The sequence below is a fragment of the Montipora capricornis genome, chromosome 2, assembly GCF_036669925.1.
Source record: "Montipora capricornis isolate CH-2021 chromosome 2, ASM3666992v2, whole genome shotgun sequence".
NCBI lineage: Eukaryota > Metazoa > Cnidaria > Anthozoa > Scleractinia > Acroporidae > Montipora > Montipora capricornis.
The window spans coordinates 54,668,884-54,682,078 of NC_090884.1; the positions used below are offsets into that span (position 1 = coordinate 54,668,884).

General features: G+C 37.8%; 1 protein-coding gene across 2 annotated transcripts in view; it reads right to left on the reverse strand.

The window, feature by feature from the left end:
- Positions 1-13,195, reverse strand: part of LOC138027687 (P protein-like) — a 57,195-nt gene that overhangs the window by 42,805 nt on the left and 1,195 nt on the right. The window contains exons 2-6 of one of the 2 annotated variants that reach the window (XM_068875262.1): positions 11,261-11,318; positions 7,350-7,422; positions 7,121-7,195; positions 5,074-5,147; positions 276-382 (exon numbers count right to left, since the gene is read on the reverse strand). In XM_068875262.1, the coding sequence (XP_068731363.1) occupies positions 276-382; positions 5,074-5,147; positions 7,121-7,195; positions 7,350-7,422; positions 11,261-11,318 (387 nt within the window). Of the gene's footprint in view, positions 1-275; positions 383-5,073; positions 5,148-7,120; positions 7,213-7,349; positions 7,423-11,260; positions 11,319-13,195 lie in introns of those variants that run through there. The other variant, XM_068875270.1, reaches the window with a different exon arrangement.

Sequence of the window (13,195 nt, forward strand, 5' to 3'; positions counted from 1 at the left end):
ACTCATGTAAATGTAAAACTGGTATACTCATTTTGCCAAGTGGGATCTCACGTGGATAGGAAGCTCAGGGAACTTTGGAGAGCACCTGCTGAGATTCAAACCTAGAGCACTGAGATGTGGTCGTCTGAAGGCGATATCTACTAGTAACACTACACTGCATGCCCACGAAAAGGGAAAATTTTAATAGGGGAGGGGGGGAGTGTATTGTTATTTAAATAATTATATTACTCCAAACTAAATTTACAAATGTGCAAGTAAGAAAAGAGAGTACTGACTTGTCCTCTTCTGTGAAGTTATCAAATGTCGCTGTTATAGATATCGGATCCCAAAATGATTCACTGATTGATGAAACGCATGAAGAGTTGAGTCCAACTGTCCTGTTCTAAATTAGGGAAGAAAACAAATTTCTTCAGATAATATGCACTTTTCTATCCACTTTCCTGTTTAGGAAATCGATTTAATGATGTTCTTTGGTCACAACTTGATACTCACGCTCCTTTAAAAGCTAAATCTATTAATTGTTATGCGCCCAGCCGCACCTTGGTTTTCACAAGAGATCATGACTCAGAAGAGAGCATGGAGGAGACTGGAGCATCACTGGCGAAGATCAAAACACTCTGATCGCTTTATGGCTCAGTGCAATGTGGTTTCGAATCTGACTTCAAATGCTAAGGTTGACTACAATTCAGGCTTAATAGAGGACCCTCAAGGTAGGCAATCAGCAGATTTTATTTCAAACTGTGGATAAATTACTGCACAACAGAGGTGAACTGATCGAGCTATCCTCCCTCTTCTTCTGATGTAGATTTAGCTGAGAGATTAGCAGATTTCTTTAAGAGCAAAATTGTAGATATCCATAATAACCTCTCAAGTGATGCTTGCGATGCACGGCACCTTTCCTCTCAGACTAACTCACTCAGTCCACTGCCCTATTCAGTTGACACACTTTGAAGACGTGTCAATTGAACAAGTGAAACATATTATCACGGCTGGTTCTATAAAGTTGAGTGCTTTGAATCCAGTTCCTTTGTGTGTGCTCAAAGTGTGCCTTCCTGGTCTTCTGCCAGTGATTACTAAAATAATCAATTTCATGGGAGACAGGAACTGTTACGGATGTTCACAAGGAAGCACTGTTGATCCCTTTTATTGAAGAAGGTGGATTCTGACTTTTAGGTTTTAAGTAATTTTTGACAGGTTTGGAATCTAATGTTTACTTCCAAATTAATTGAAAAGTCTGTTGCTCATCAGTTAACTAGCTATATTTTGAATAATGATCTAGGTGAAGTTTTCCAGTCTGCGTACAAGAAGTTGCATAGTACTGAAACGGCTTTGCTTAGTCTGAGTTCAGAATGATATCCTGGAAGCTATTGATAATATTGCTGTTCTCTTATCCTTGTTTTGTTAGATTTATCTGCAGTCGCTTGATACCTTTCATCATTCTATTCTTTTGCAGCGATTGTCATGTTGTTTCGGTATTAAGGGCATAGCACTTTCCTGGCTTAAATCTGACCTCACTAACAGAAAGCAGCTTGTGATGGTTCGGGAAGGAAATCCACTAGTGGCAATCTTTTTTTTTTTTTTTTGAGGTGTACCCCAAGGCTCATTCTTTGGACCTATTAAATTTTTGTATTTACTGTGTACACACATCACCATTGGGGGACATACTAGTTAGGGGTAGATTTCACAGGATGTGTTTTCACTTCTATGCAGACGACATGCAAATTTCTGTTTTGTTTGAGTCATCTTTGACGGTTGAAAAACTTTTTGCTGTTTCCTGCATTGAGGTCTGCATTAGTGATATAAATAAGTGGATGCTACATTTATCTAATAAGCTTAAGCTTAATATTAATAGTAAAACGGAGGAGCTAGTCATTGGAGCGCGACACCCATACCACCCCCCCCCCCCCCACCCACAGCTTGATCTTTTACTATAATTAGCATTTCTACTACTTAGCATTTCTTATAGCTTTTAGATTTCTATTGTTGTGGGTTAGGATTTAGGGTTAGGGTTAAGTGCCTTTGGACATTGGAAAAAGGCGCTATATAAAACTATTGCCTACTTACGGTATCATTATTATTATTATTATCTGCAGTATACACATATGGATGCTCTAATATTAAAAGTACATAGGGCACAAAGCGTATCCTATGTCCTCTTACGGAACACAAGTCTCTATATAAAGGAGCGTTTTAAAATGATAATATATATATATAATATATATATTATATATAATAATCCTTAAAATCCTAAATCCTTAAAAATTCAAAGAAAAAAAAATTCTTAAAATTTTCTAATACTCTGTAATTTCTAAAGTTCGTAAAATTATTTGACGGTGGTCTTGAAGGCCCGCGCTATGTTAAGCGAACTTGAGATAATAGCTTTCTGCATCCTTCTGAGAACCTCCTTTCCTCTAGCGCCCAAAAGTTTCTTTATTGTTTTCTCTAAATCTTTAGACCAACCGCCTAGCACATCAATCACTACGTTGCACTGTTCCACGACATAGCCAGGGTACTGCTTCCTTAACTCCCAGCGCAGTGGAGCATACTTTTCCGTCTTCTCCCTCTCCTTTTTCCTACGGTTGTATAACTAGGGGCAACTCATTTCAACTGCCCAGGATCGTTTCCTCCTGTGATCCACAAATCTAACGTCCACTCTGTTGGCCTTGACATTATGATAGCTTTGTTCGGCATACACTGGTACATCCCAGTAAGCTTGAGCTTCCGGAGATTCGTACACTGGTTTGGGTGCCACTAACGAGTACCATCGTGGTACTGAGTCCACTAGCTGCAGGTCTTTAAATACACACCTCAAAGAACAACACCTTAAGTGCAGCGTTGTCTCGCTCCAAGTACTTGGACTGTGCTAAAGCAGGACATCCCGCAAGAACATGCGCAAGAGTTTCTGCAGTGCCTCCGCACAACCCACACGTGATCTCTCCTTGTGAAGTTCCTGTTTTGATCTTTGTATACACTCTAGTAGGGGTGAGCTGTTCATAAAGCTCCAGTACCCCGGTAATCGTGTGGGTGGGTGCTGAGGGCCACTCCCGTAGCCAAGCAAAACACTCATCCATGCTCAGATCTTCGTCCTGCCACCGTGCACACAGAAAGCGACCATGCCATGGCTCGCTCTCAATCTCTTCCTGTAACTTCTCCGTCACAGTCCTCCTCAAATAACCCTTAACTTTCTTCCCTAGAATTTCTGTATCCGGTGCTTGGCGCGGGCTGCATGACGGGTTCGGATAGTTCAAAGTCAAACCCGTGTCCAGCTCCTCCGCGTACTTGCATGCCTCCTTAACCAACGAAGTGAATCCCTTCTCACTCGCCCTCTCTTCAAACTTCTGAACTAACCTCATGGTAGGATCTGTATTCTCATACAGCTTAATTGCAGATTTGATTTTTGTTAGATTGATTTAGATTTGATTTTTGTTATTATTATTATTATTATTATTATTATTGTTGTTGTTGTTGTTGTTGTTGTTGTTGTTGTTGTTGTTGTTGTTGTTGTTAAAGGTATTTCCACATAGCTCGAGCTCAACCTAATTACATGGTGAAAGAATGTCAGGGGAATTCCATCAGCTTTAGTTCTGTATCAAACAAAATATCTATTACAAATTAACTGGAGTGCATTAATTTTACAAAAAGATCGATTAAGAATCTCGGATTCTTTTATTTATAATTATTTGCTGTCAATTTCTTCTGCTGTTAAATTGTGTCAGCTGGCTTGTTCAAGACAGTGTGGTTATTTGAGTCTTGATCTAATTTATGCATACTTTTATAACCTGTTCTTATACTGTTTATTTTCAGAGGAATAAACTTCGTCAAAGAATGCAATAAACAAAACAAATCCCTTGGACAAAATGAATTTCTAGCTTTTCTTAATTGTGTCCATGTCGGTAAATTCGATCCTGACTACTAAATCTGTAAAAGGATGCTTCTTCGATCGTCATAGCAGAAATTGAGACCTAACTCTCCCAGGTTTCTTTCTTTCAGAACTGCAAGTTACTTTTGATTAAACATTATTTGGAGTTAAGGAAAACAAAATTAAATGCACTCGTCTATTAGTTCATGAGATGAACCAGTCAACAAAGCTGAAAATCTGATACAAAGTGCTAGAGCACAATATCCAACTTCGATTCATTTGTGATTTTTCCTAGTGTGCACTTCAACGTTAGAGAGAGGACAACGTGTGAGCCAGCATTAGCCATGCGATTCATGAGAGCCATGGCTGCAAGTCATGCAAGCCAACATAGCTCGATCGCTCACGGGCTCGCAGATTGTCCAGCCCCTCAACGTCAAAGCCAAGAATTAAAGTTTACATTAACTCTTTCACTGCTGTTGTCGAGTACACTCGACATAGGATTATGTGACTCCCACTGTGGATGTTGAGAATACTCAACATGAAAGAGTGTCCCAAAGTGCTGTTGAAAATTTGTTCCTATAGGGGCATGCATGCAATGGGATTGTTTCGTATACCCTAAAGGACAACTAGCATGACAAGTTCTGCCATTTTTGGATGATAGAAAGGTTAATCTCACTTGAAAAGGAAGGTGAAACACGACCGGACGACATGAATGTTTTTGACTTCACAAAGGCAAAATTCAGTGTTCATTATTATGCATGTTTCCTTTCTTGAAAAGGTCCTTTTGCCTACAAGAATTGCGTGCCATTAGCGCACATGAACTTTTGTAATGCATGTTTACTGTATTTCTTTATTTATATAAATCAAATTGTGTTTAGGCTCTGCTTTCACCTTAATAAAGATAGCTCAAACGATGGCAAATTTTTTATTGTATAATTATGTCCTGAAAAGATTATCATAATAGCGTCAATAGAACTAAAGATATGGTTCATTCTTTGAGAGTGGTTTCTCTGGTGTCTTATGTTGCGAAAAAATGCAGCAGTGAAGGGGTATACATGTACTGACCGTAGAAAAGTCAGCAGTGAAAGAGTTAAAGTATAGTTGCCAGTCTTTTGTTTATATTTGGAGCTTTGCCACTAAAAAGGTTATCTATTATTCATCTCTAGTATGGCTCTGGTGACCCTGCATTATTACAAGCCATAAGAAATAAATACCTTGATTATTGAATTTGTTACATTTCCATTCCTGTTTATAAGAGCAATGGTGAGGTTAAACTCAGATGCTGAACCTAAACCAAAATAGTAATTAGTAATAGTATTTTGTAAGGTCAACTGTCAAATAGTGTGGCTAAAACATGTGTATGCATTAACAGCTCAACCCAATTTAATTATGGATTTGTGGCCCACTGCTGCTGCTGACCTAATTACTGCATGAACAACAAATAATTATTCATCTAAGAGTGACAAGACCCTAAAACACTTTATCACTGCCTGATATACATCATTCTACAATCAGTGGTAAAAGTACCATAAACACCCGCAGATAAGCCGCACCCTGAATTTAGCAGCTAATTTTGGAAAAAAGACTTTTGAAAGAAACCAAAAGAAATTCAAAGTCAAGTCTTCAGAAGTCTTCTTCACCCACTGTTTATCCAAAATAAACTCACTATATTAATAATATTGGAGCAGACTGAAAATACTTCAAAGTCTTACCCACAATAATTTTAGCACTTTACTGTAATGAACATTGTTTCTACCAACTTTGACATACAGTTGATCATTTTCTGGTATTTGTTGACAGGAATTTCTTCATTTAATCCTTTGACAAACCAGCCTAAACCGGCCATAATGAGTATTTTACTGTCAGACTGTCCAACGCCAGACAATTTTACTCGTCAATGGGGAACCCCCAGGAGTCAACGGGTTAACACAGTTTTTTCAAAGATTTTTGCATTACAACAAGTCTAGAATGCATTTGTAGCTTAGTAACCAGGCATTATATCGGCTGCATAGACCAGAAGCAGCCTTTTTCAAATGTTCCCACAGATAAGCTGCACCCCGGATTTCTAGCAATGCTTTTTGGAAAAAAGGTGCAGCTTATCTGTGGGTCTTTACAGTGGTTGGGACGCCTTTGCCAGAATGGGCCTAAAAACCTCTCAGATGTCATAAGCTATATTTATAAGCACATACAACTGTGAAAACTCCAGTAAAAGCTTCAAAATAGAAGTCCTCCCCACCCCCCAACACAATCAGTGTTAAAATAGACCAAGAAATGACTCTGTTCGCTATTGGCAACATTTTCCTTGGGAGGGAACAGGCAATTATTATTCAAACTAAGGAATTTAAACCAACTTATAACCCAAGACTTTTGTCGCTGTAGTACAGTATATTCGTTGTTCAATCTCCCTGACTCATAACTTGACTTGATTATATTTATATTATTAAATTTTTAGAATTGTCAACCATGCCATGGGAAAATGTCCCCTTTTGTAATAACCATTTCTCTCCAAATAGCAACACTGATTTTACTCTGTCTGCTCTTTTCAATGAGAGCCACCTCAGCGGTTTAAGGGTTACCGGTATATAACAACATGTACATGTATAATTAGAACTCAAGAAAGAACGCGTTTCAGCTAATGTTTATGATTAATAATAGCCAATGACTGTGAGGGCAAGCTAAATCATTCAGCTTTATTACACTTAGATTTAGAAAATGAAGAATAAACTAGGTCTAAATAATATTAATCCTATAGAAAGAGGTGCATCAGGGAAAAAAGTTTAATGCCTCCCATAATAAACTACTTAATAACCCATGCAGAGTGAGGTTGTTACAGCAAAATCTCAAACTAGGGCCTTGCCATATTGACTGAGCAATATAGCAAGGTCAATATAGCAAGGTCAATACAGCTAGGCTGAGGTTTGAGATTTTGCTGTAACGACCGAAAGCTCGAGGTTATTATAAGTTATTTATATATTATATGGCTAAAAAAATGGTTCTAAAAAAAGAAAACAAAAACTATTGAATTTGAAACTGAAAATAATGCCCTTAAAGGTCCTTAGCTGCTGGAGCTTAGCCAATCAGAGCATGGGTTATATCAGTCAGAAACACGAGCCACATAATATTGTTTGAATAAAATATTTACATATTAATTATATTATATGTAAATCTGGCCACCCACGTTTACAGGGATAAACCCAGATCGAAATTGGATTGATGGTGATGACATGCAAAAACAAGGACAATTAACCACACTCTACTAACTTTGATCTTCACCGGCAAATGGTCCAGTCAAAACAACAGTAACAACGGAATCTCCTCTACAATTTAGCTCCATGTCTGACGAGCAAAGTTAACTATTAATTAAAGAAAAAACAAGAGGCAGCCTGACTTCTTAAACACCAAACCCAAGTGTGTCTATTTAGAAACATTCATTTAAATTAAGCACATCATTAAGAGTGGTTAATTTTATAGTTCATGGTCAAAAGGATACATTCAGGAAATGAATCTGATATGGCAAAAAGCCTTCCTTTCTCTGAAACTTCACCATTTGTAGCAAAAAAAACCTAAAGTGGACCACCAAGATAAACATGTAGTGTATCACAACCAAAAAAAATTAATTCACATAGTAAAGAGCTAGTTGCTTCGAAACAGGTAAAAAGACTGCAACCGAAAAGTTCCAGGCGGGATTCAACCTAGAACATACAATATAACAATGATAACTTTTAAGTTCCCATAGAACTCCTAATTCACATCGTGAAGAGCTAGTTGCTTCGAAACAGACCTACAAAAAGACTGTAACTGAAAAGTTCCAGGCAGGATGCAACCTAGAACATACAATACAACAATGGTAACTTGTAAGTACCCCACGTATCTCGTAATTTATGTTCTCCATTACAGAGAATACCCCTCTGGACTGCAAGCTCAACAAATGTGCAAAATGCATCTATAATGGTCGCAAATGCCATAATATACCCATGAGAAAATTAATGCTAATGGCAATAGGCAAAAGGACAAGTGAAGTCCCACACTCCTTTGAACCCTGATGATGCCGGGGCCTTTTACCTGACACAGGTACCGGTATACACAGCTCCATTCCTTCTATATCATTCACCATTTTCAGCAGTTTCTTTAAACACAAGTATTCTGGTATGGAGGTACATGTATAACTATGACAAAATGCAATCCTCTGTAATTGATATAGTAATTTCTAAATCATGAATGCATCGATCCGAAGCTGAAGGGCAACGGCCTTTTTCAGGTATCATGCAGATAGTTAAATGCAGAAAGGCAACTTTTTGGTAAATACATGAAAAGGCATAACGCAAATAGACACAATGCAAAGAGACAACCCAAATACAATAAAATAATTTAGTTTGTTATCAGTTGAACTCAATGATGTCACGAACAGGTTGCCAGGCTGCTAAGAATAATCCAAGATGGCGACCTGCATGTGTGTATTTTATAAACAAGGATTTCACAAGCTTAGAAAGCTATTTCAAGATTGAAATTTTGGTTAAAATCTGTTCTTCTCATGAACTTTCTAATAATCAATGAAAAAAAGAGATTGTCATTTTGGAGTGAACTTCCCCTTTAAGAGCATTGTTCTTAATCTACAATTTTACAATTTGTTCAATAGTCACAATTCTGAAGATGTACGTTGTATCACACAAAAAACGTTAAGTTAAAATGCGTCATGCGTATGTTTATCACCGCATAATAGTTATAATCGTATTTGCGTTTACCTCACTAAGGCCTTTTCACATTATGTCTACTGTATTTGTATTATGGCTTTTTGCGTCCAGCCTATTTGCGTGATGACTTTTACGATTGTGCCTTTCTGCATTTTGACTATCTGCATGATACCTGAAACGGGACTTTGTTTGCCCTTCAGCTTCAGATCGATGCATTCGCAATTTGGAAACTACTATAAACATCAATATTATTAAAGAGGATTGAATTTTGCCATAGATAATTAATTACCTCCACATTGTGGGCCATGTTTTGTTTTGCTACCCTACTGATAACATGATGTAGCGCAACAATTTTTGCGACTAAAATTTGCGAAATTGTGACCAAAATTTTGTGTCTTTTGCGACAGGGTTTTTTCGTTAATTTCAAGCCTTGGGTGTACACATAAAAGGACAATGTCGAAATGTTGTGTCTTTGAATTGTAACTTTTTAAGCTACATGTAATATACAGGCAGTTTCTGCAAACCAATTAAGTAGCATCAAATTGTGTCTGATTGCCAACCTGCATAGTTTCAATGTGACCCTTGGCTTTCAGGACAAGTGAAGAATTACACATAATAGAGTTTCAGGAAAAAGGAAAGGAATTAGGAACTTTATTGAAGGATGTTCGCGCCTAAGACGTTCCCACATACAGATTTTTTTAAAACTTGCCACGCAGAAAGGTAATGATCTACTTTTGCCAAAAAGGCAAAAAAATGGGGGGTCACTGTGCTTGTTTTCAAGATCATGAGGTGCATTTTTAGAAGCTTGTGTTATTTTAAGACAATCTTAGCTTACAACTGTCACCAGTAAAAAATGAAAGTGAAATTTAGATCAGGTATACATACTCAATTCAACATAACTAAAACAAACTTTTGCAGCTGATGTCTTTGCTGAGGTGAAATAGACCTTGAAAAACGATACATATTAGTCTAAGAAAGAAAACTTCAGTCGCACTTCTCACCGACAGATTTTTTTAATTTGTTTTTTGTTAAAAGGGACAAAATCAGGAAAGGAAGTGATCTATGGAAAGAAAAATGGGGGTTACCGAGCATTCCTGAGAGAGTAAAATTGTTGCGAAGTTCTCAAAGTGATTGTCTATTCGCACTGTCACGCCATTGCGTGACATTTCCGAGAAGATCTGGGTCCACATCTATCCCATGATGCCACATGCTTTCACGTTCCATTCTTGTGGAAAATGTTTGCGCCTTTGGCATTGTGGTTTGCAATGCATGACGTGTGTGACATGCGGGAAAAAATGCGCAGTAGCAATGGGCTCGAACATCCTTTAATATTAAAGTGTCTAATCTTCTAGTGCTGGAGCACTAATTGGGGACACATCAAATTGAAATTAACAAAATCAACGCAAACCAAATCAAGTCAAATCAAGTTTTTGAGGAGAGGTGAAAACCGGAGTACCCGGAGAAAAACCTCAGGCCGGATTTATAATAGACCCTATGACATCCATAGACACTGGTCAAAAGCTCACCCTATTGTCAGCTGCAAATTGTTAATGTCACACCACTGGGACACTTTGTCTAATGAAGATCATATTGAGCACCCTGGATGCACAGGAGTAACTAACGAACGAATTATCAGTCAAAGCGAATTTTCGCTTGAAATTTTGGAACGAATTATCGGTCAAAGCGGATTTTTGCTCGAAATTTCGGAACGAATCATCGGTCAAAGCGAATTTTTGCTCAAAAATTCGCGTCAACTACTATGGTCGTCCAAATGTTTCAATATTCGCTAAATTCTATTCGCTGTCGCTAAGACTCATTCGCTGTCGCTAAGACTCATTCGCTATCGCTAAATTTGCATTCGCTATCGCTAAATTTGCATTCGCTATCGCTAAATTTGCATTCGCTATCGCTAAATGTCATTCGCTGTCCTAAATGTCATTCGCTGTCGCTAAATTTCATTCGCTGTCGCTAAAAATTAACCCCTTCACTGCGTGCAGACAATGACAAAACACGTACGAACAGCCAGAAGGCCTGGAAACGAATTGCGTGACGGTCGGCCTTGGAGGTTTCTAAAAATATTTTGCAACAGCGAAGTTGATGTAGTAATGACGAATACTGTTAAATGTCAGCGAATATCATGTTTTCATTTTAGCAAATGCAAATTAAGTAAATTCGGTACTAGCGAAGGAACATTTGCAACAGCGAATGAGTTTTTGCGACGGCGAATGCGGTTTTGTGACAGCGAATAGAATTTAGCGAATATTGAAACATTTGGACGACCATAAACTACAACAATAGGCATTGCGAAAATTCGGCGACTTTTCTGCGAACTTTCGCGCTGGACAAAAATTCGCCATTTTTCGTCGAAAAGCCCCGAAATTCGCACATTTCTTTGAATTACGTTCTCATTACTTTTTCACAATACTGTAACTAAAAGTTGAACAGGTAGCAAGCATTCAACAAGTGTTACAAGTTCACAGGAGTAACTAACAGTTCAACAGGTAGCAAGCATTCAACCAGTGTTACAAACCTGTCACAGCTTCGATTCATACCTGCGGGTGGCACTCTGATTTTTCACTTGTCTATTTGTGCAATACCAAGCAACTAACTTATCACCTTTCTCAAGGGCACATGATGCCACATACCAACCATTGCTGAATTCATTTTAATTAATCATTTACTGAAAAAAAAAACACATCGCTCAACTTACTGCAAATGTAACAGCCACCAGAAAGAAAAACCAAGGCTTTATCTTCTTGGAAGCATCTCTGGAAAAATAAAGTTAGAGAGAATAAAATTTAATGTATATAATTATTTGAAGTGCTGGTTAAAGATGGAAGGTAGAAACTTGTGCATGAAGATCCTCGCCTTAACAGTATCTGGACAAGTGGCTTCATAGCTCAGTTAGCCGATCATTGCACCAGCATCATAGAGGTTATGGGTTAGAATCTGCCTGAAATATTCAGGTGTATATAAGTCCAGATAAGTGCAATGACCACTTCTCCCTTTAAACGTTAGAGGGCATCTAGGAAGTTAGAACAAAACATCAATATTTTCACCAAGTGCAATGTTAACATCTAATGGTATCTATTTTACTCACAATATAATTATTTATTATACATCCGATTCAACATTCTCAACTAACCAAAATTTCAAACCAGGATACTGTTACATGTATGACTTCATGGGGGTGAATTCAAAATGTATGATCACGATTTCGTTTTCCAATAGCTTAGCTCACATTTGTCTATCAATCTTTTAAATGGCTGTATGTATCATTTTCATAAATTTGCATTTTTTCCCATATCTTACAGGTTTCGGATACAATTTAAATAGTGGGATATAGGGCACAATTTGCACTAAAGGTTAGTTAGGTGCAAATAATTGTCACACTTAGAAGGCACTTGATGCACTTGATGACACAGTTGAAAACCAGACATTTAATGATCAGCCTAGATTTCTCCAACATTAAAGTTGCCTAAACACCTTTCCTGACACTTTAAAGCCACGATTTTCCCATTATTATCTTACGGATCCTGTGCCAAGGGAACAACAAACTGTCCTCCATTTATTCTACAATGCAAGGGCGGATCTAGGATTTTGGCTAGGGGGGTGCATATGTCAGACGGAAATGCACAGGAAGCCCAATCTTTATATGTTAGACAATGTATAATACATGCTTTTAAGAGGGTTAGGGCTGTAGTGTGATACTAGCTTGACGATTGATGGAAAGGTCAAATGGCGGAAAATGGAATGACAATGAGGCTGTGTTAGCTGACCACTGCTACGAAAGCAAACTTGCGGCGCAAAAGATCTAACTATTTGGCAAGCATTCACTTCTGGCCACATTTTATTCCGCCAGAACTCCGAAAACTAGGGGTTTTAAGGCCACAACGGACCACTGCCTGTTATTTAGGTTTTTTATTTCGTTTGTAAATTTTAGAATTTTTTAACTAAAACGTTTTTTTTTTGGTAACCAAGGGGGGTGCACGTACAGACACCCAGTGCACCTCCTGATCCTCACCCAAACCCAATCACACTGTTGTAGGGATAATTATTGCAAAAATTATCACTACCAACCTGAGGGTATCATCAACACCTTTGTTTGGAAGCGAATACAGTAAACACCCGCATATAAGAACACATTTTTAAGGCTTAAGGCTGATCGTGTTCTTATTTGAGGGCTGCTTAGTGAGAAATCAGCCTGAAAGTGTTCTTAAAATGCTCTTAAAATTGGTTTCAGAAATACTTCAAACTATATATTACTGGAGGTTTAATTAACATACAATGCTGTTTTGTAATAGATTTAATAGTTTGTAATGGTCCTGAACACCATAGTACTTTGATGTAAGTTACTGTATTGAATTGTTTCCTTATCCTAATACCCTTTCCCTTTATATTAAGAACATGTTTTATTTATCAGCCTGAATTTGTTCTTATTCATATGGTGCTTTATTGACCAAATTTCAGCCTGTTCTTAATCCACTTGTTCTTATATGCGGGTGTTTACTGTAGTAAGTTAATTTCCACCCTTTCGCACTTTATAAAACCATGACGACGGTGGGCAAAATGAATGGACGCCAATAACTGGGTCCAAAAGGAATTTGTTTCAGCCTTAGACCACCCCTGAAGAAGACACTTGTGT